Below are 19,817 nucleotides of genomic sequence, written 5' to 3' on the forward strand. Positions count from 1 at the left end.
TAGCTCACCTGAGCTGAAAGATCAAGTGAGCTATTCTGATCGCCTGTTGTCCGTCATCTGTCTGTAAACTTTTTAGATTTTCGACTTCTCCAGAACCACTGGGCCAATTTCAACCAAACTTGGCCAAAAGCATCCTTGGGTGAAGGGCTTTCAGGTTTGTTCAAATGAAGGGCCATGTCCCTTTCAAAGGGGAAATAATCACAAATATGCAAAAATGGGGTCATTTAAAAATCTTCTCAAGAACCACTGAGCCAGAAAAGCTGATATTTACATGAAAGCTTCATAACATTGTGCTGATTCAAGTTTGTTAAAATCATGGGCCCCAGGGGTAGGATGGAGCCACAATAGAGGATCAAAGTTTTACATACAAATATATAGGAAAAATTTTCTTCTCAAGAACCACTGAGCCAGAAAAGCTGAGATTTACATGAAAGCTGTCTGACATAGTGCAAATTCATAGTTGTTCAAATCATGGCCCCTGGGTGTCGGATGGGGCCACAAGTGCAGATCAAAGTTTTACATACAAGTATAGGGAAAATCTTCATCTCAAGAACCATTGGGCCAAAGAAGTTGACATTTACATGAAAGCTTTCTGACATTGTGTAGATTCAAGTTTGCAAAAATCATGGCCTCCAGGAGTAGGTTGGGACCATGATAGGGACTAAGGTTTTACATGCAAATATATATGGAAAGTCTTTAGATATGGGCCAAGGTAACTCAGGTGAGCGATTTGGCCCATGGGCCTCTTATTTATTTATGAATTTTTAAAGAAATATTTAAATGGTAATATATATTTCTTTAAATTTAAGGAATCCATGCACATATTTAATCAGATTATATAAATTCTATCATTCAATAAAAATGAAAATACCTCACCAATATACAATTCATAATTTTTGCCTGATAGTTGACAGGGTTCATGAATTTTATATATACATGATATAGCCTTCCTTGACTGCATAAATGAAACTTTAAAAGTAAAATTTATGTTGGTAGGGTCTTTGAAAGTTCAGGTATTTAGTGCGTCCCTATATATACTGTCATGGATGCTATCTTTCTAATGAAAAATAAGTGGTTGATTTAATTTTGAAATTAACATAACTAAATGGTAAGAAATGCATTGCACACAGCGATGAAAAGTTAGTTTAATATACAAATAACTTAAGCAGACAACATTGTTGTCAAGGTGCACGATGATCTGTTTGCACTGGCTGAAGTTGACTTTGTAAATTTGATTTATGAAGGACTGTCCAGATATTCGACAACAACTTTAGTTCAAATATCCAACCAAGCAGAATCTCAGCCATGGTTTTTGTGTGAAAGATCACGATTACTATAATTTTTATATAACGTTTGAAATTTAGGTGTCAGAATAGGGAAAAAATGTTTTGGGGTCGGCAGGAAAATTTTTAGAGTCGGTCGGGAAAGTGGAAACCAACATAACTTTTTTGGGGGGCCTAAACCCGGCATCATGAGTACTGAGAAGTTTTCAGGCCTGATGCATTCTTTGTATATGTGTGCATTTTCTTTTCATCATCCTATGGTAGATTTGCTCAAATTGAATACATGGAAAATTAAATGGGTGTATTCACAATATCCAGATTTAGATATATCACCATCGATATGAAATGCTCTAAGTCCTGACGCCCCACTAAGTCAACCAATCAGATAGCAGATCTATAAAAGGTTTAGTGTATTTTTATCTGTTTTTGTGTTGTATGTATGCTTCTATATATGTTCCTTTACGATAATTAACATGAAGAAATAACATGTATGTTGTAGAAAAAGACCCCGCAGAAATCTTGTCCTTTCACTATGGGCGAATTTGGTTTGAGTGATGATGATTTCAAACCAGCCAGTTCTACTTGTAAGTGAATGTTTATTGTGATGGAAACAGCTCTTCATGTTAAAGAATGATGGATTTCAAGGCAGTTCTAAACAATGGCAGTATCAATTTGAAAGCAGGGGCAAAATTTGATACACAGATTGATCATGTTTGTTTATATGTTTCATATTTTTTTCTTTCAGTGTTTAATGATCCAGCTGATTTTGATGCCTTGGAACAGTTTGGCTGTAATAAAGGGGTGAGTTATCAGTGATATTATAGAACAGTTTGGCTGTAATAAAGGGGTGAGTTATCAGTGACAATATAGCACAGTTTGGCTGTAATAAAGGGGTGAGTTATCAGTGATATTATAGAACAGTTTGACTGTAATAAAGGGGTGAGTTATCAGTGATATTATAGAACAGTTTGGCTGTAATAAAGGGGTGAGTTATCAGTGATATTATAGAACAGTTTGACTGTAATAAAGGGGTGAGTTATCATGGTTTGCTGCTTGAATTCAATGTTGCTCTGGAAGATCTTCATTTTTTTTATTTATGTAGTTATGTTCAGAAAAAGAAAAAAATTACTATTGTTAAAATGCAACACTTTTCTTTGTTGTTGAATTTGATCATGATTATCTTGGTTGTTGTCAAAAATGATTTTACATTTATCATGTTTATGTCAATGAAATATAGATTTTTAACAATTCTGTGGAGGTTCAAGAGATAGAACCATACATGATCTGATATTTGTAGGAGTACGTTAATGATGAGTAAATTATTTACAGATTGCAGAATCGGCTCTCTCCCGGATGTCGCTGTATCTCAAATTTGACCCCCTGGTTGATCTCCCTGTGGCAGGTACTAAAAATATTCAGACGGGGAAATGTTATTTTTCTTTTACATGCACAATTCATATAGACTAAAAAAAATTCTGATTTAAATTTTACACAAACAATGTATTTTATATTTTTATACACCCGTCAAAGACGGGATATATTATGGTATGACGCTGTCTGTCTGTCCAGACCTTGAAAGCAAAATACCAAAGGAACTGTAGGCTCCAGGATCTTACAACTTGGTAAATTAGATCACCATGATGAGAGGAAGATGTCAATTGCTTTTCAAGGTCAAGGTGGTAGTATCAATTAATAGAAAAACCTTGTAGACAGAATACAGATCCAACTGTTGGGGCTAGGACCGTCATGTTTGGTACACATACTCCTTATGCCAAGTGGAGTACAGTGAAACTTCTCCAAACTGGCCCCTCAGAAAACCGGTTCTCCCTGAATATCGGCCAATTTTCGAAGTCCTGGCGAAAATCTTAACATTTCCTTACAGAGAAAGTCGTACAAAACTGGACATAGGCCACTTTTTATAGTACATTTGTTAACAAACATGTAATTTACCCTTATAATACCGGCCACTTTTTGAAGACGACAAAATTTTGTTCAGAGTGTGATCAAAATCGGCCAGGTGTGCAAATTGACTGACAGACCAGTCAAGTGGTAAATTATCAACCGGAGGTGTGAAAAACACAAGTGGCCTCTATAATTTTTATTATTTACCTGTGCTAATCCAAGCAACCCTTTCAAATTATGTCCAAAAGGTACAAAACAGATAGGAACATATTGAATTGATACAGTATCGAACGCCATATTGTTGCACCATACTATCGTATGGATATAATCAGCAGTAGTTAATAAAGATTAAACCCATGACTGTTAATGATAATTATTAAAAGAGAAATTAATTCTTTTGGTTTCAATAGACTTAAAATTCCTAATAAAAAATCAAATTACAAATTCATATTAACGACTGTACTTTTCAAAAACGTCAAAACAGATTTGTTAATGATATAAGCAATGAATGTAAACAGAGTTTTTATAGGTAAGAGGAATTCCAATAATAGGCCTTTTTGTTTTCTTTATGTATCCTATTATAGATTTTCAGTTTAAAATTAGATGATTTCAGTGAGAATTTATAATTACCTGTAGGTACAAAAGGACTAATTTGATCTCCACCGATAATTGATCGTAGATCACCAGAACAAAGTGAACAGTACCTACTTTGTAAATATTGAGATAAAATATCTCTGAATGCTAAATTCTCGGTAAACCGGCCACCCCTCTAAACCGACTGTTTTTTGTTTTGTTTTTTTAGAGAAGTTTCACTGTACATCTTATGTTCTTTAAAGTCAAAGGTCATAGTATCACTTAGTAGGAAAACAGTATGCACGATACAGACCAAACTGCAAGCTTCAGGATCTTACAACTTGGTACATTTGATCACTATGATGAGAGGAATATGCCTTTGTTTCTCTAGATCAAAGGTCAAGGTTGTAGTATTACTAAGTAGGAAAACCTTGTAAACAGAATACAGACTGAACCGTAATCCCCAGGATCTTACAATCTGGTGCATTTGATCGCCATAATAAGAGGAAGATACCCATTGTTTGTCAAGGTCAAGGTTGTAGTATCATTTGATAGGAAAACCTTGTAGGCAGAATACAGACTGAACTATTGGGACTAGGACCGTCGAACTTGTTACCCATACTCCTCATGCAAAGTGGAGGATGCCTATTGTTTCTCAAGGTAAAAGGTCAAAGTTGTAGTATTGCTTAGTAGAAAAACCTTGTTTTTGTTATGGATACAGATATTGCCATGAAATCTATTCACAAGCTTCCTCTAGGAGGAATATAAGTTCAGTTTGCATTTCAGCAGCAAGCTGAATTGGTGCATCATGACCTACTTTAGGGCTTAAAGTAGGTCAAACAGCTTTCCAGATTTTTTTTCATTATGTATCCAAGTATTGGCCTGAAATTTTGTCACAACCTCCCTCTCAGAGAAATTCATATTCAGTTCACACTTCAAGTTGATTAGTGCACCAAGACCAACTTTAGAGCTTACAGTAGGTCAAATAGTTTTCTGGTCTTTTTCTCATCGTGGATACAGATATTGCACTGAAGATCTAATAGTTGTATCGTTTGTGATACTCTTGTTGATGTAAACATCTGTGGCATTTTTTTCTATGCCTTTTCTCTCTCTCAGATCCTCGCCGAGCCAGTATAGATGTGAGAAGAATGAGCATGAAGCGAGGCAAACTCCGAAAATTGTGAGTGCTACTGATCAGCAATAAAACAGTCATGATTTTACATGTGCCATGAAAAAATTGTGTATATGATGAAGACAAGGAATTAAATTTGTAAATTGAAATGAACAGAAGATAGGAACACTTGATGCACACACAGATTTTATTCTCGCAAGAAAATTTTATAAGAATAGAAATATTGACAATAAGTCACATATCAATGTTCTGTCACAGTCTGGGCCCTTAAAAATTTCGATGATTCAAGTTTATTCAAAGGAAGGGGAATGTCCCCTCCACTGGAAGGTAATGAAAAAAGGCAAGAATAGGGTGGGGTTATTTAAAAATCGAGAACCTCTGGGCCAGAAAAGGTGAAATTTACATGAAAACTTTCTAGATAGTGTAGATTAAAGTTTGTTCAAATCATGCCCCATGGGAAGGATGGGCCTAAAACCTTTTCACAAGAATGCGCATTGTAACTGCTGAAAGGGTATCACAAAGTAAAATTACACAGCAGAAAATGCATTAGTTTACCTCAATGATATGCAGGCATCATTATACGATACGTTTGATGACTTGGATATGTAATCAGAGGGGGTCCTTAATTACATTTCACTTGCTGTTATGACCTGGTTTGATTTAGCTTGGGTTCATTATTTCAAGTAAACACTGCAAAGTATGGTTTGTGCTGTTTATTGAGATGTTTTAGTGGAATTAGTTTTATATAGATTTAATTTCTTTGATACTGGTCAAGGTAAGTGAGGTATAATTTATGAGAAAGTGCTTAAATTATGATAATACTTTAGTGCAATTAAATTTCCGTACATAGCCATTGTAAACAGAAAACATTGCCATCTTGTTTGACCACTTTCAACCTCCACTCTTTGAGAGAAAGAACCCTATTGATTTTTGGGTCTTACTGATTGCCTACATTGCGAGGGGGATATCCTGCTTTGCGGAGCTCTAGTTAGTTTCAAATCATCATAAAAATGAGGGCCAAAGTGAATTTTAATCTTTGCAGGTTGGCCTAAATGACTGGTCACCAACATGTTACAGCAATTTTTACACCTTTCAATGCATATATTTGCTTGTAGAGAACCAGAGGAAAGCTTTTTGTTGATGGGAACGCCTCCGCGGGGTGTCGCTCAGAGCCGGGTAATTCCTGTGGTAAAGAACCAGACTCCGGTTAATACAAAACCAGAAACCACTGATGCAGCACCTGTAGATTTGCTTTTTTCAAATACACCGGAGACAAGAAAGGTACGCAAAAATCTAGTCACTAAAAGAACGTCTGATTGCAATTATTAGCAGTAATGAAAGGAGTTGAAAACAGTACAGTTAAATTCGGTTGCTGTACAAACATCACTCAGCCCCAGGCTTAGGTGTAATCCTTGACTCCTTAAGCAGGGCCTGCCTGCCTATAGCACAAACATTGGTATTTCAATGGATGATTAGCAGGGCTTGCCTGCCTATAGCACAAACATTGGTATTTCAATGGATGATTAGCAGGGCTTGCCTGCCTATAGCACAAACATTGGTATTTCAGTGGATGATTAGCAGGGCCTGCCTGCCTCTAGTACAAACATTGGTATTTCAGTAGATGATTAACAGGGCTTGCCTTCCTCTAGTACAATCATTGGTATTTCAGTGGATGATTAGCAGGGCTTGCCTTCCTCTAGTACAAACATTGGTATTTCAGTGGATGATTAGCAGGGCTTGCCTTCTTATAGTACAAACATTGGTATTTCAGTAGATGATTAGCAGGGCTTGCCTGCCTATAGTACAAACATTGGTACAGTGTACAAACATTGGTATTTCAGTAGATGATTAGCCATGATAATTCAATATTGATAGACATTATTAAGTACAAGTGGTTTCTAATAGAGTAATTAGTTTCTTAATATCAGTGGAGATGATGCATAATGGTAAAAACAAAAGAAAAACAATGTAATAAATATTAAATAGATGTGGTAGACGAATCATATTGAAATGATCCTCTATGAAATAAAATCCGTTATAAAAGGCTACAAATACATTGTTTTAATTCATGCATTTTGGAATAAAAATTTAGTTCATTATATCCGTAAATTCTCTAAATCTGAATTTGTTGTAACTGATTTTAATTAAGAAATATAAAGGATGTTTCCGGGGGATTCAGAAAAACTCTGCCATATCTGTAAATTCACTGTATCTGTGTTTATAAGAAATGGCAAATAAAACTTCAAATTACTCGCCCTTGATTACAGGTGACGTTAACGTCCAAGGCGTTTCTAACCTCAAGTTTAAGAGAGCGTCGGAAGGACATGTTTAGATTAGAAAGTTGTTGAATATTTAGTAACGATGGCGGATTACGGTTCGTAGGACCTCACTGCGCATAGAGACGAACTTAGAAAACGTATTGCAAGACTCTCTGGGTGGAAAGGAAAGCACGTTGAGAGTTTCAGCTGTAACCGAATTTTCTCTGTCACATCGATTAAAAAAGACATTCAATACACTTTGAACGTTTTTCATTATAAACTACTTCGTGGTGAAGCTTACATTCTTAAACAGTAGTTTAGGTTGAATATATAATATACAATACATCATAATTCTTTATAAGTTGTTGAATTGCATAGGTTTAAAACAATAAGATGTGGACACCCCCCCCCCTCTCTCTCTCTCTCTCTCTTGATCGATCGAGGATTAAGAATATCAATTATTAAACAGTGGCGTAGCTTCCATTGAGGCAACCGAGGCAGCTGCCTCGGTAAAAAAAAAACCCCACCTTTTACGTTGTTAAAATGTCGATAGCTTGTCCCCAGACCCCCTACCTCGGTAATATTCGAACCCAAGCTACACCTATGGTAAATATATCCATATATATCTGAATTTCTATTATTAAGCTGTTAAAATGTGTAGTAATAGTGAATGTATATGTATAACTTCTCTTTATGAAATAAAATTCACGATAGAGAAGGCACATGTATGCAGAGTACATGATATATCATACCACATTAAACAGTTTATTTGCGTGTTTTAACTTATATCACTTACGTGATGACGTCACGGTAGGTAAACAGTCTTTGCGATTAACTTTTTTATTAGTCCATAGGGCAAGCGAGAGCATAAAAATTGGCAGGTCAAATAAATTTTACTACCCCATATGCTAGCTGTACAATAATGATTCAAAAGTGTGTTGTTAGCAATCGCGTTCATCCATATTTTGACGACCTTGGTTAACTCTAAAATTAATTTTTAAATGATATCTGAAATGTATTTTTGTACCATACTTCGTTTATATATTGAGACTCAAATTTCCCCCGTTCGATTATAGATCTAGTCTAGAAGGGGGGTGGGGAGAGTCAGTATTATAAGATCATTGATGACTGTATCACTAAGGATAGATAAAATTTCAGCATAAAACATTCATGCAGAATATTACGATCTACAGAGCAAATGTTTCACCCCCCGTAAATACTTTCTGCAACAAAGTCGTCATCTGATATCTGTGAAGTCGGACTGAACTGAAGACTGAAGTTTATACCGCACGACGCTGAGTGGAACTTAAAACGATCGTTGTCGCTGTCACATTTGATGATAATGAACCAATTTAATTTTTTAAAAGCTTCATGTCTCGGGAATTCTACCCTCGCTCCCTATTTGCACAACAAAAACCTTACAATCTCTCATAAATCTTATGTACACTGGAAGTCAACAAGGACGTAAACGAGTCTTACGCCACTATGTTTGAAATACGGGAAACAACTGACAAATATTCGCAATTAGTTGTACTGTATCAATCTGAAAACAAAATTACCCATCATTGGTTTGTCACCTGATTGTGAACACAAATAAATTGTGTTTGCATGCATTTCTCTATCAATGACAAAAAGATTTACCGTTACGATCACAATGCTAATACTTCTATGATAATTTTGTCTACATGTAAATTTTGAACTAGAGAGGAAATAATGTAATTGAATCCATAGAATGGTATGATGGCCATATTCTAACTACTGAACAGTCACTTTCTTCACTAATCCCTCTTTCTTAAGTCTTTCTTTCATTGATCTGATAAATGCTGATTATGCAGAATGTCTTGTGATTTATTTGTACCTTGTTTGTACAGTATGTACCATGTCAGATTTATTACCAAATTATCATTTACAAGTAGGTTAAAAAAGAAGTTTCCTAACAAAGTGTTCTTTAATTTCTAGGACATTGTAGATGCAATCAAGGATTCTCTGTCTCTGAACCAGGCTGAGGGAGATGGGATTATTGAGGTAGGTTAAAAATATGTATAAATTTTATATGTATAGTGATATAGATTGTATACATGTATAACGATATAAATTATATATGTATAGATATATAAATTATATATGAAAAGTGATATAAATTGTTGATGTATAATGATATAGATTGTATTTATGTATAGTGATATAGATTATATATGACTTTTGTATGGTAATATGAATTGTAGATGTATAGATAACTAATTATACACAGAATACAGTATGTTATATTCATTTGCAAAATTTATTTCGAGTAATTTGAATGCTAGTGATAATGTAAAATGTATGAATTTTAATTTCACAATGTTATCTTTTTGCTGCATAAATATATTTAACTCAATCACCCAAATGGAAGACACACTCTCATTGGTCAGTTCAATGTACTCCTCAATTTCGATAGTTACGATGTGTGAGAGTAGTTTCAGCTAATTGAATTGACTGTGGTTCAAAACAATACATTGCTTCTTCATATATTGCTTGTGCAAACAGATATTAGGTGGGGGTTTTTTTGTTGGTTTTTTTCCCCCACAAACTATGATCTTTCCCCGATCAATTGAGACCTTGAAGCATTATGAAAGACTAAAAAGTTTATGAAGGCCCAATTTTTCTTGCGTAAAGAGATCAGAAACAGGTGTTGTGACAGAATGATAATTAAGAAGATTTCAATTGCAAACAAAAAATAAACTCTAGTTTTAAACTCTCGCGACTTTTAAAGAGGTCGTGTAGTGATTAGCTATTAAAATCAGTCTCATGATAATTCATTATTTCGGTTCACTAAAACGTGACCCTCAATGCAAAGTCATTGGTGTAGAGATTATGCAAGTAGATCTTATAATATCAGTTAGCTTTGTCTTGCTTGATACTGTAAATGAATTTTGTTCTGTTAATTAGCATTGATTAGAGTGTCTCAATTAGAGTTGAATATCTTGTTTGCATTAAAGTTATATTTACAGATTATAAAGATGTCTTGTATCTTGTAGGTTTTGCAGTATACAGAGGCAGATATTTGCCGCATTAAGCAAAACCTGGCAATGGAATTCCAAGGGATATTATTGGACAATCAGAAAGAATGGAGTAAAAAGATAGACGAGAAGCAAGCAGAAATGAGTAAGATTCGTGAACAGCATCAGAAGGCAGAGGAGGACATTAAACAGATGATGTACGTATCATTGTATTCGATCTCATTTATACACGTACGTAAACAGGATTCATCATCGAAAAGGGTACAGCATCATTTAAAAGGGACACAATTTGAACCAAAAATTTCCGAATTTTATTTTTCCTTTTATTTGAGCCAATCAGAAAGCTCAGAAATGTTCAGTCATTTAAATTAAAAGGTTTTTGTTTAAACAGATCAGTGGTCAAAGAGTATGAGATTATGATAAACCAATTGGTAGGTAAGTACAAATTGGGACCTTGTTATTTTATATTGATTATTTAATCAAAATGTTATATTTTAGACAAAGGATGTTTCTCCACATCAAATACTAGAGGGAGAGGACTTATAAAGGCTAAGCCTGCTGCCCAATGCCATCAAATTATTTGAATAAATGTTGTTTAAACGATAATGCTGCCATTTCATATTCTATAAACTTAAAAGTTTTCTTTCTCTGCTTTTATTTTAGAGGAACGAGAAAAATCAAACAACCAGTTAAAGGAAACAAAAGAAGAATTGCAAAAAGCCAATGAAAAGGTTTATTTAACAAATTTGAACTGAGTTATTAACACAGTTGTGAAGTATTGTAACCTTTCAAATGCCTTTAATGATGCATTCAAATGTCAACACTTTGACAATAGTTTTGAAATACATGTGCATGTACCATTAACAAGTTCAGAGGTACATGTCTGTTCAATTTCCATAAAAGGATATTTCTCATGTCAGTATTTCGTTATTAGACTACATGACGGGGATTTTCTCATGTCAGTATTTCATTATTAGACTACATGACGGGGATTTTTCTCATGTCAGTGTTTCATTATTAGACTACATGACGGGGATTTTCTCATGTCAGTATTTCATTATTAGACTACATGACGGAGATTTTTCTCATTATTAGAGTGCAGAGTATGCTCAGTCAATGGAAACAATAGAAGGCTTATTCTCAGCTCTGCACCAAAGATACGACAAGTCTAGAGAAGTACTGGAGCATGCCAAAAAAGTAAGTCATACAAAGATTCAGTCTAATCGTATAGCATGACAAAAAAGTAAGTCATACAAAAATTCAGAGTAATCGTATAGCATGTCAAAAAAGTCATACAAAGATTCAGAGTAATCGTATAGCATGTCAAAAAAGTCATATAAAGATTCAGTCTAATTGTATAGCATGTCAAAAAAGTAAGTTATACTAAAATTCATATTAATTGTATAGCATGTCAAAAAAGTAAGTTATACTCATTAAAGATTTAGTCTAATCTTATAGCTGTCAGAGGCATATTAAATACAATCATGTTATTTTCAAAAGTTACTCGTTGCTTTTTGTCACAATGAGTAATCTCTCTTTGCTTTCAGTTGCTGCTGTCCCTCAACAATATTACTCTTTCCCTCATTAATAACTCGAACAGGTTATTGTCAGTTAACTTGTTTACGTTATTTACACACACACCCCTCACTTCATGCCATGTACACCACACATTTACGCTGGTGTACCAAAACGAAAACAAATGTTTGTTTCATTTAAAACCTTGCTTAATCTGGGAAAAGTATTCAAAGTCTTGGGAAAGTTGCGCAGAATTACGAGTAAAATGATTGTAGTCTACACCTGCTACATGTCTGTTTATTGAAGTCCACGTACAGCATCTTTTACATCATGGAATCACAGAATACAATATATATTGGCGGGAAAGACAGAAGATTTCAGACAAAACCATTGACCTCGTAAAATAGAAAAAATTACTTTATTTGTTATTTTTTGAATAACATGTATGTATTAAGCGCCTGACTGCTTGTAGCGCATACATCTTCGGTGAGGGCTGTTCCATTAAAACATATGAGGTACCCGGGGAAGGCACTTTAAAATTTGGGTAACCACCCATAGAAGCATAAAAATGTAATGAGGGACCACTCACAGAAGCAATTTTAGATAGTGCGGCACCACCCATAGAAGTGAAATAAATGTGAAATACACTTTTTAGCTCACCTGAGCTGAAAGCTCAAGTGAGCTTTTCTGATCACCCGTACTCCGGCGTCCGTCCGTCCGTCTGTCCGTCCGTCTGTCCATCTGTAAACTTTTCACATTTTCAACTTCTTCTCAACAACCACTGGGCCAATTTCAACCAAAGTTGGCACAAAACATCCTTAGGTAAAGGGAATTCTAAATTGTTAAAATAAAGGGCCAGACCACCTTCCAAGGGGAGATAATCAAGAAAAGGTAAAAATAGGGTAGGGTCATTAAAAAATCTTCTTCTCAAGAACCACTGGGCCAGAAAAGATGAAATTTATAGATAAGCTTTATTAGGTAGTGCAGATTCTAAATTGTTAAAATCATGGCCCCCGGGGGTCGGATGGGGCCACAATAGGGGGTCAAAGTTTTACATACAAATATATAGGGAAAATCTTTAAAAATCTTCTTCTCAAGAACCACTGAGCCAGAAAAGCTGAGATTTATATGAAAGCTTCCTTATATAATGCAGATTCTAAATTGTTAAAATCATGGCCCCCGGGGGTCGGATGGGGCCACAATAGGGGATCAAAGTTTTACATACAAATATATAGGGAAAATCTTTAAAAATCTTCTTCTCAAGAACCACTGAGCCAGAATAGCTGAGATTTATATGAAAGCTTCCTTATATAATGCAGATTCTAAATTGTTAAAATCATGGCCCCCAGGGGTCGGATGGGGCCACAATAGGGGGTCAAAGTTGTTTTTGGTTTTTTTCTTTCTTTTTTTCATTTTTTTTTTTTTTTTTTTTTTTTTTTTTTTTTTTTTTGGATATAGTGCAGATTCAAGTTCGTTAAAATCATGGACCCCGGGGATTGAATGGGGCCTCAAGGGGGGCATCAAAGTTTTACATACAAATTTATAGGAATAATCTTTTAAAATCTTCTTCTCAAGAACCACTGAACCAGAAAAGCTGAGATTTATATGAAAGCTTCCTGATATAGTGCAGATTATAAATTGCTAAGATCATGGCCCCCGGGGGTCGGATGGGGCCACAATAGGGGGTCAAAGTTTTACATACAAATATATAGAAAAAATCTTTAAAAATCTTCTTCCCAGAACCACTAAGCCAGAAAAGCTGAGATTTATATGAAAGCTTTCTGATATATAGTACAGATTCTAAATTGTTAAAATCCTGGCCCCTGGGGGTCAGATGGGGCCACAATAGGGGATCAAAGTTTTACATACAAATATATAGGAAAAATCTTTAAAAATCTTCTTCTCAAGAACCACTAAGCCAGAAAAGCTAATATTTACATGAAAGCTTTCTGACATAGTGCAGATTCAAGTTTGTTCAAATCATGGCCCCTGGGGTAGGATGGGGCTACAAGGGGGGATCAAAGTTTTTCATACAAATATATAGGGACATTCTTTTAGAATCTTCTTCTCAAGAACCACTGAGTCTGAAAAGCTGATATTCACATGAACAGCTTCCTAAAATAGAGCAGAGCTAAGTTTGTTCAAATCATGGCCCCCTGTTGTAGGATGGGGCCACAATAGGGGATCAAAGTTTTACATACAAATATATAGGAATTTTTTTTAAAAAAATCTTCTTCTCAAGAACCACTGAGCCAGAAAAGCTGATATTTACATGAAAGCTTTCTGATATAGTGCAGATTCAAGTTTGTTCAAATCATGGCCCCTGGGGATAGGATGGGGCCACAAGGGGGGATCAAAGTTTTACATACAAATATATAGGAAAAATCTTCAAATATCTTCTTCTCGTGAACCATTGGGCCAAAGAAGTTCACATTTACAAGAAAAATTTCTGACATAGTGTAGATTCAAGTTTGCGAAAACTATGGCCTCCAGGGGTAGATTGGGGCCATGATAAGGACTACGGTTTTACATGCAAATATATATAGAAAGTCTTCTGATATGGACCAAGGTGACTCAGGTGAGCGATGTGGCCCATGGGCCTCTTGTTCTTTAAATTCAACATGTATGAATGACTATTTATAACCCCTGAATAGAGGTCTATTTTCAGATGTTCCCAAGCATGATAGTAAAGAGAAGAGTATCTTGGGTCTCATCGCCATTCAAATAACTGGCCATCAATGAAGCTTGATCATAGAACCATCAATTTATTCTATCAAGACTGTCTTTCTTAAACACGATGAACTAAATCAATTTTATAAGTCTACCTGTTCATAAAAAGCCTAGTATTGTAAATGTTCAAAAACAACTATTAAAAGTTTTAAAATTGACTAGTATTTTGAGTATTAAAAAACAAGAAAATGTGTCTGCGACACTGATGTCTTAGATATTTGTTACACTACGGCTCATTGCATTTTTCACAAGGATGTTATGGAATGACAACTGGATCCTGTGATCTTAACCTTTGTAAAAAAAAATAATAGGGTTCTCTGTCATTCTAAAAACTATGTACCAAGTTTGATAAACAGTCATCACTGAATGAAGTTGATTTTAGAGTGTCCAAATGCTATGGAATAACAACTTCTTTGGGAAAACGATAATAAAAAGCTGAAGGACTTGATCCATTTCTGACAGTTGAAGACTTTTATATCCCTCTCCAAATTTGTGTATTTAAGGTGGTACCCAACACCCAAAGGAAATAACTCTGTAAAAATCAGCTAAACCTTTTAATTCGATTTGGTATCAAATTTAGAGCATCTCAGTAATCAACAGTTTGCTTGATGAAATTTCTATATATCTATTGAAATTATTCAAATGAAAATGTGTGGTTGAAATTTCTTGAAATTAATATAAATTTTCTTTTATTGGTCAAAGTAGATGAGTATAAAACAAAATTTAAAGAAAATTAAATGAGCGAAATTTATGCTAGTAATGGTGTTGGGTAACCCCATTAAAATCTATAATTCTGTAGTCATAGTTCAACATAAGATGACAAATACTAATATGAACAGGTAGAACAACTTTTAATGATTGGAAAAATATTCTTTGAACTTCAACACAAAATACAGTTCTAATCTTTATACAAAAAACAGTGCACAACCAAAACTATATAGATTGTCCAAACTCTAACTTTGGCACTTTATACTCCAACATTAAGTCAATTATTTGAATTGGCATGCTACACAACAGTCACCGACTTTTTTACATACCAAATCACCCAGGGTGGACATAAAATTGAAAAGAATAATGCCAATCCGAATAAGTTGCCAATTTGACAAAGACAAATTCTATAAAAATGGCTATTCAAAAATTGGATAAAGCATTTGTCAAATTTAATTGTAATATGACTGTTCAAGAAAGGCCATTGCATATTGCTTTAAAAAAGTCACTGACTTGTGTATACATCGGTAACAAATACCTAGAATTCAAAACCATGTCTATAAAATAATAGGTAAAATTAGCTGCAAATCTCTGAAATTCAATGTCACGATTTTGACTTCCTATACATTTGAGGGAAAAGTTTTTCCAGTGTCTCATATAAAGAAGTATCAGATATATTTCTACTTTTGATTTCCTTGTCCACAGCAACTAAAAAGTCTGCCTTAGATTTTCTTCCAGTGTGTGTTGGCTTTTGAAAGTGTGTGTGCAATACCTTTAACTCAGCAATTGTTAGTAACAATATTGGACTGTCTTTAAAACTATCTAACAACTTCTTCTGCTCTAGTATATTTCGTTCCTTTTCTTTGACATCTTCACTATTCTGTCTTCTTTTACTCCTATAAGATTACTGAAAGGTGCAAGATCTGAGCTTGACAATATATCTGGGTCACTCTCCATCAAATACTTTCAACTTCCGATTGTCAAGTCAATTGCATATGCCATATAAAGTAGTATTTACATCAATGGACAAGTATGGAGGCAAAAGCTATTTCGTCGGTATTGAAAAGGTTTGAATTTAATATCAAGTTAAAAACCAAACAGCAGACTGCAACAATATGATTTTCCTTTCTTTGTCGAAGTGGCTCAAGTACCTACATTTTCGCACCGATTGTCAATGTTTAGCTTTTTCATTAGATCCACCTACGAGATTTCGCGATAACAAGCATGGCGGAGCAGACGAAGAATTTTGCATGCTGCGCATTATAATTAATGAAAAACACCTTTATTAGACATGCCCAAGCACAAAGTTGGTACTCCTTTTGGTGTAAACAACATTTGGGACTAGATCTAATACACAGAGTTTATTATCGGTTATTCATAAAATTATTTTGCACCATTACGGAGATCCTATGGAATTGTAGCCTCATCCCGAAAACGTCAGAATAAAAAAAATTGGATGGGGCTACATTATTGCAGCTAGAAAAAAATCAAAAACCGTTTCAATGGACCACGAGCACGTTTCGTTTTCCATTTTGGACAAGGGCGATAATCCTAATTTCCGGTCGCTATAATTTTAGAGTCAAACCGGAAACGATAACCGGATCGCGGAACCTCATCGACCGAGATAAAATGAAGACAGAAAATGGCGTTTGTTTCACATTCTACTTTCAACCCTTCCCTTCTCTTGTTGCATTCCTCTCAGTTTCGGTAAAAAAAATAAAGATTTTATCAAAACAACCACCCACAGATGCAGTTTTCTGGCAGTAGGTACCCACCATAGATGCAATTTTCTACCAATGACAACCACCCATAGATTTTTTTTTAATTGCCGTCCCCGGGTCCCTCATATGTTTTAATGGAACAGTCCTGACCCATTAGCAATATCTTCAATGAAATATTTTGTTGTATTTCAGAATGAGAATATGCTTAAAACTTGTCTGGAGGAGTGTCAAGGTAAACTGAAGCATTCGGATGAACGATTCCTCAAACTTAAACAGGTGGCAGAGGAGAAACTGAAAGCGTAAGTGTCTGACGGAGGAAATGCAAATTTATGGAAATTTATTTTTTGCTGCATTTCCATTGATATTTGAAGGCAAGATTTTTTATATTTTTTTTTCAGTGCACATGAAGAATTGGAGACAGTGAAGTCCAAATCGGCTTCAGAAAGTGCGCGACTTCAGGCTGTAGTGAAGCGGAAAGAAATACAGAGGGAGACGTTAGAAAAATCACTCGAACAAAAGGTATGAAAATCTCTTGAACAAAAGGTATTCTTTAAAATAAACCTCGAACAAAAGATTTAAAAATCTCTCAAACAATAGGGTTTTTTTTTATGGATAGTCACTAATCTAGCCATTGAGTGTTGAATATCTAGCTCAATGAACAGAGAACTTAAAGTAAGCTGTTAGATCCACAGATAGATATAATAATGCTTACTCGTGGCACATTCATCGCTAGCATATGCAGGAAACAACTCTAAAACTTTGATGTGAAATGCTAAGATTTAATGCAATGAATGCCACAAAGTCCTTTGTTGAAAAACAGTGTATTCAGTAATAAATTTCAGTTCTGAATTTCAATTTGCATTCTACTTTCATTTATGTCAGAATTCCCTGCTGTTAAAATAGACGTACTATATTTATCATGATTCATAAGTGCATTGTTCACAGCACATTCATGAGAAAATGGCTTTCATTAAAATTTGTAAAGGTACTGAAGGCAAAAACATTGGAAAAATGGCTAGACTTATATACTTTGGGATGCCATTTTATATAAATTACTGTGAAAATTATGTGATGATTACAAATTTTTAATCACAGTACACTTTCCTAATATTCTGTTTGTTGAAAAGTAAAAACGTGTCAACTTAGATGTAGGCCCTATGTGAATTTTGTCTTTTTCCATAAACTAGAGGGGGGGGGGGGGGAATTTCCAAGAAGACGGGTAAACTTGGCGAACAATAAGCCTATTCATGATTGTGCACCGGTCGCGAATCGGGAGTTTAAAATCCGCATTGATGGTACCCGTAGTTACAATAGATACAGTACCGTACTAAAACGCTGTCCAAAATATTTAGAATTAAAAACAAATATATAGATCATACTTCAAAGAAGAATATTTAATCAAAATCATCATCAGAATTTGTTTCACATGCAGCATCATGTATATTATACATTAAGCGGTTTTTAACACACACATAATTACACTGGTGACTGGAGTACCTAAGGTACCAAATGACTCTGCATATATGCTCACAACATCCAACAGTACATGCTCTGCATTTCCTTTGACATACATATACATGTATGTATTAATTGATGTGAATGAGAAACCTCACATATTTTGTTAAATTGAATGTGGAATAGCATTATCTGTATGGTGCAGTATTAATGGTTTGATTTGGATTCAGTTTTTCCCCCAACAAATGTTTTTGAACAGCATTTACAACCTACTGTTACCTGTACTAATATACCAAATATGATAAAGGCATCAGTTCTCGCCTCTTTTGGTACAACTCTGAGGCTGGTTATACAGTTACAGAACGCACATTTGCTGTTAGATTTCCCAGCAAATACAAATGAGACAAACAGACATTTGACTTGCTTTTGTTTTTGTACTGAACTGTAGTTCACTGTGCCTTTTTATTTGGCTTTTGTCATGATCTCTTCAAGTAACTTCTTAAGTATTGTTGAAATTGTTCTCTTTAACTTTCTTGTAAGTTATCGTTTACATAAACAACATCCATACTCTACAGAAGGCCCCATACTTGTTTACATTTATTCGCTAGCTGCATTTTCTTGATAATACGACAGAAGTTATACACAAGAAGTTTTTTTTTCGTAGAGTGGGTCAAGTCTCCATACTTTTATTTACAAAACATATTACACCTGAACATGTACTAACATATTTTACTCAGTTCACAATGGAGACTTGGCCCACTCCTTATGAAAATCTGCTTGGAAAAGTCAAATTTACTGTTATTTTGAGAGTTTTTCGCGTATACGTGATTTTAAGTAGGATTTTTTCAATGTTCCTTTGAAATGGACACATGGAAAAAGCATTTTTGGAAACTATGGATTGTTTGTTGTAACTAGAATGCAATTTTTTCTTTTTCTGGAGAGTTTCAATTTTAACTTTGATATTTGTCCTTCTGTGGGTTCTCGGCTTGATAAAGTCACCCATCTTCTTTAGCCCCGAGATATATTTCTTACAGGTACCGACCTACTGTTTGGTCTAAACGATCACAAAGGGGACACAAACAAGGTTTTAATGTAGGTCACACTTGATTTTGTAAAGAAAATCAAAGAACAAATATATTTAAACTTATGATATGTATTTTGTTTCCTTACAGACAAAGGAATTCCAGGATGTGACGGAACTGTGCGATCAGCTGATGCAGAAGTTGGAATCGCAGTAGACTAAACGTTTCAGGGAAAACCGTCGAGAGAGAAAATGTAGACTAGGGCACATGTGTGACTTGATAGCTATGGTTGTACATGTCATTCTACTCTGTATGTTGATATATAGTCAGACTTTGTTATGTTAATGATTCTAAGCTGGAATCGGCGAACATCTGTGCTAGAAAGACTGAAACAATTCATTTGCTTCTTCTTTTTTGTGATTATGAAGCTTTCTTCTCTCTCTCTATCTTTCATTGTTTATCAAATTAGTTGATGCATGTACATGGTGAGTGTATGATAGAAATAAAATTTGTTATGTA

At 34.8% G+C, this 19,817-nt stretch overlaps 1 protein-coding gene across 1 annotated transcript in view; it reads left to right on the forward strand.

Annotated features, from left to right (window-relative positions):
- Positions 1-19,817, forward strand: part of LOC125658942 (transforming acidic coiled-coil-containing protein 3-like) — a 33,447-nt gene extending 13,630 nt beyond the window's left edge. The window contains exons 5-17 of the mRNA XM_056149217.1: positions 1,783-1,867; positions 2,029-2,084; positions 2,613-2,685; positions 4,875-4,938; positions 6,006-6,171; positions 9,108-9,173; positions 10,166-10,344; positions 10,539-10,582; positions 10,811-10,878; positions 11,243-11,344; positions 17,014-17,120; positions 17,220-17,340; positions 19,449-19,817. Coding sequence (XP_056005192.1) covers positions 1,783-1,867; positions 2,029-2,084; positions 2,613-2,685; positions 4,875-4,938; positions 6,006-6,171; positions 9,108-9,173; positions 10,166-10,344; positions 10,539-10,582; positions 10,811-10,878; positions 11,243-11,344; positions 17,014-17,120; positions 17,220-17,340; positions 19,449-19,514 — 1,197 coding nt within the window. The 3' untranslated portion in view covers positions 19,515-19,817. The remainder of the gene's footprint in view (positions 1-1,782; positions 1,868-2,028; positions 2,085-2,612; positions 2,686-4,874; positions 4,939-6,005; positions 6,172-9,107; positions 9,174-10,165; positions 10,345-10,538; positions 10,583-10,810; positions 10,879-11,242; positions 11,345-17,013; positions 17,121-17,219; positions 17,341-19,448) is intronic.

Source organism: Ostrea edulis, chromosome 9 (genome assembly GCF_947568905.1).
Source record: "Ostrea edulis chromosome 9, xbOstEdul1.1, whole genome shotgun sequence".
In the NCBI taxonomy this organism is placed as follows: domain Eukaryota; kingdom Metazoa; phylum Mollusca; class Bivalvia; order Ostreida; family Ostreidae; genus Ostrea; species Ostrea edulis.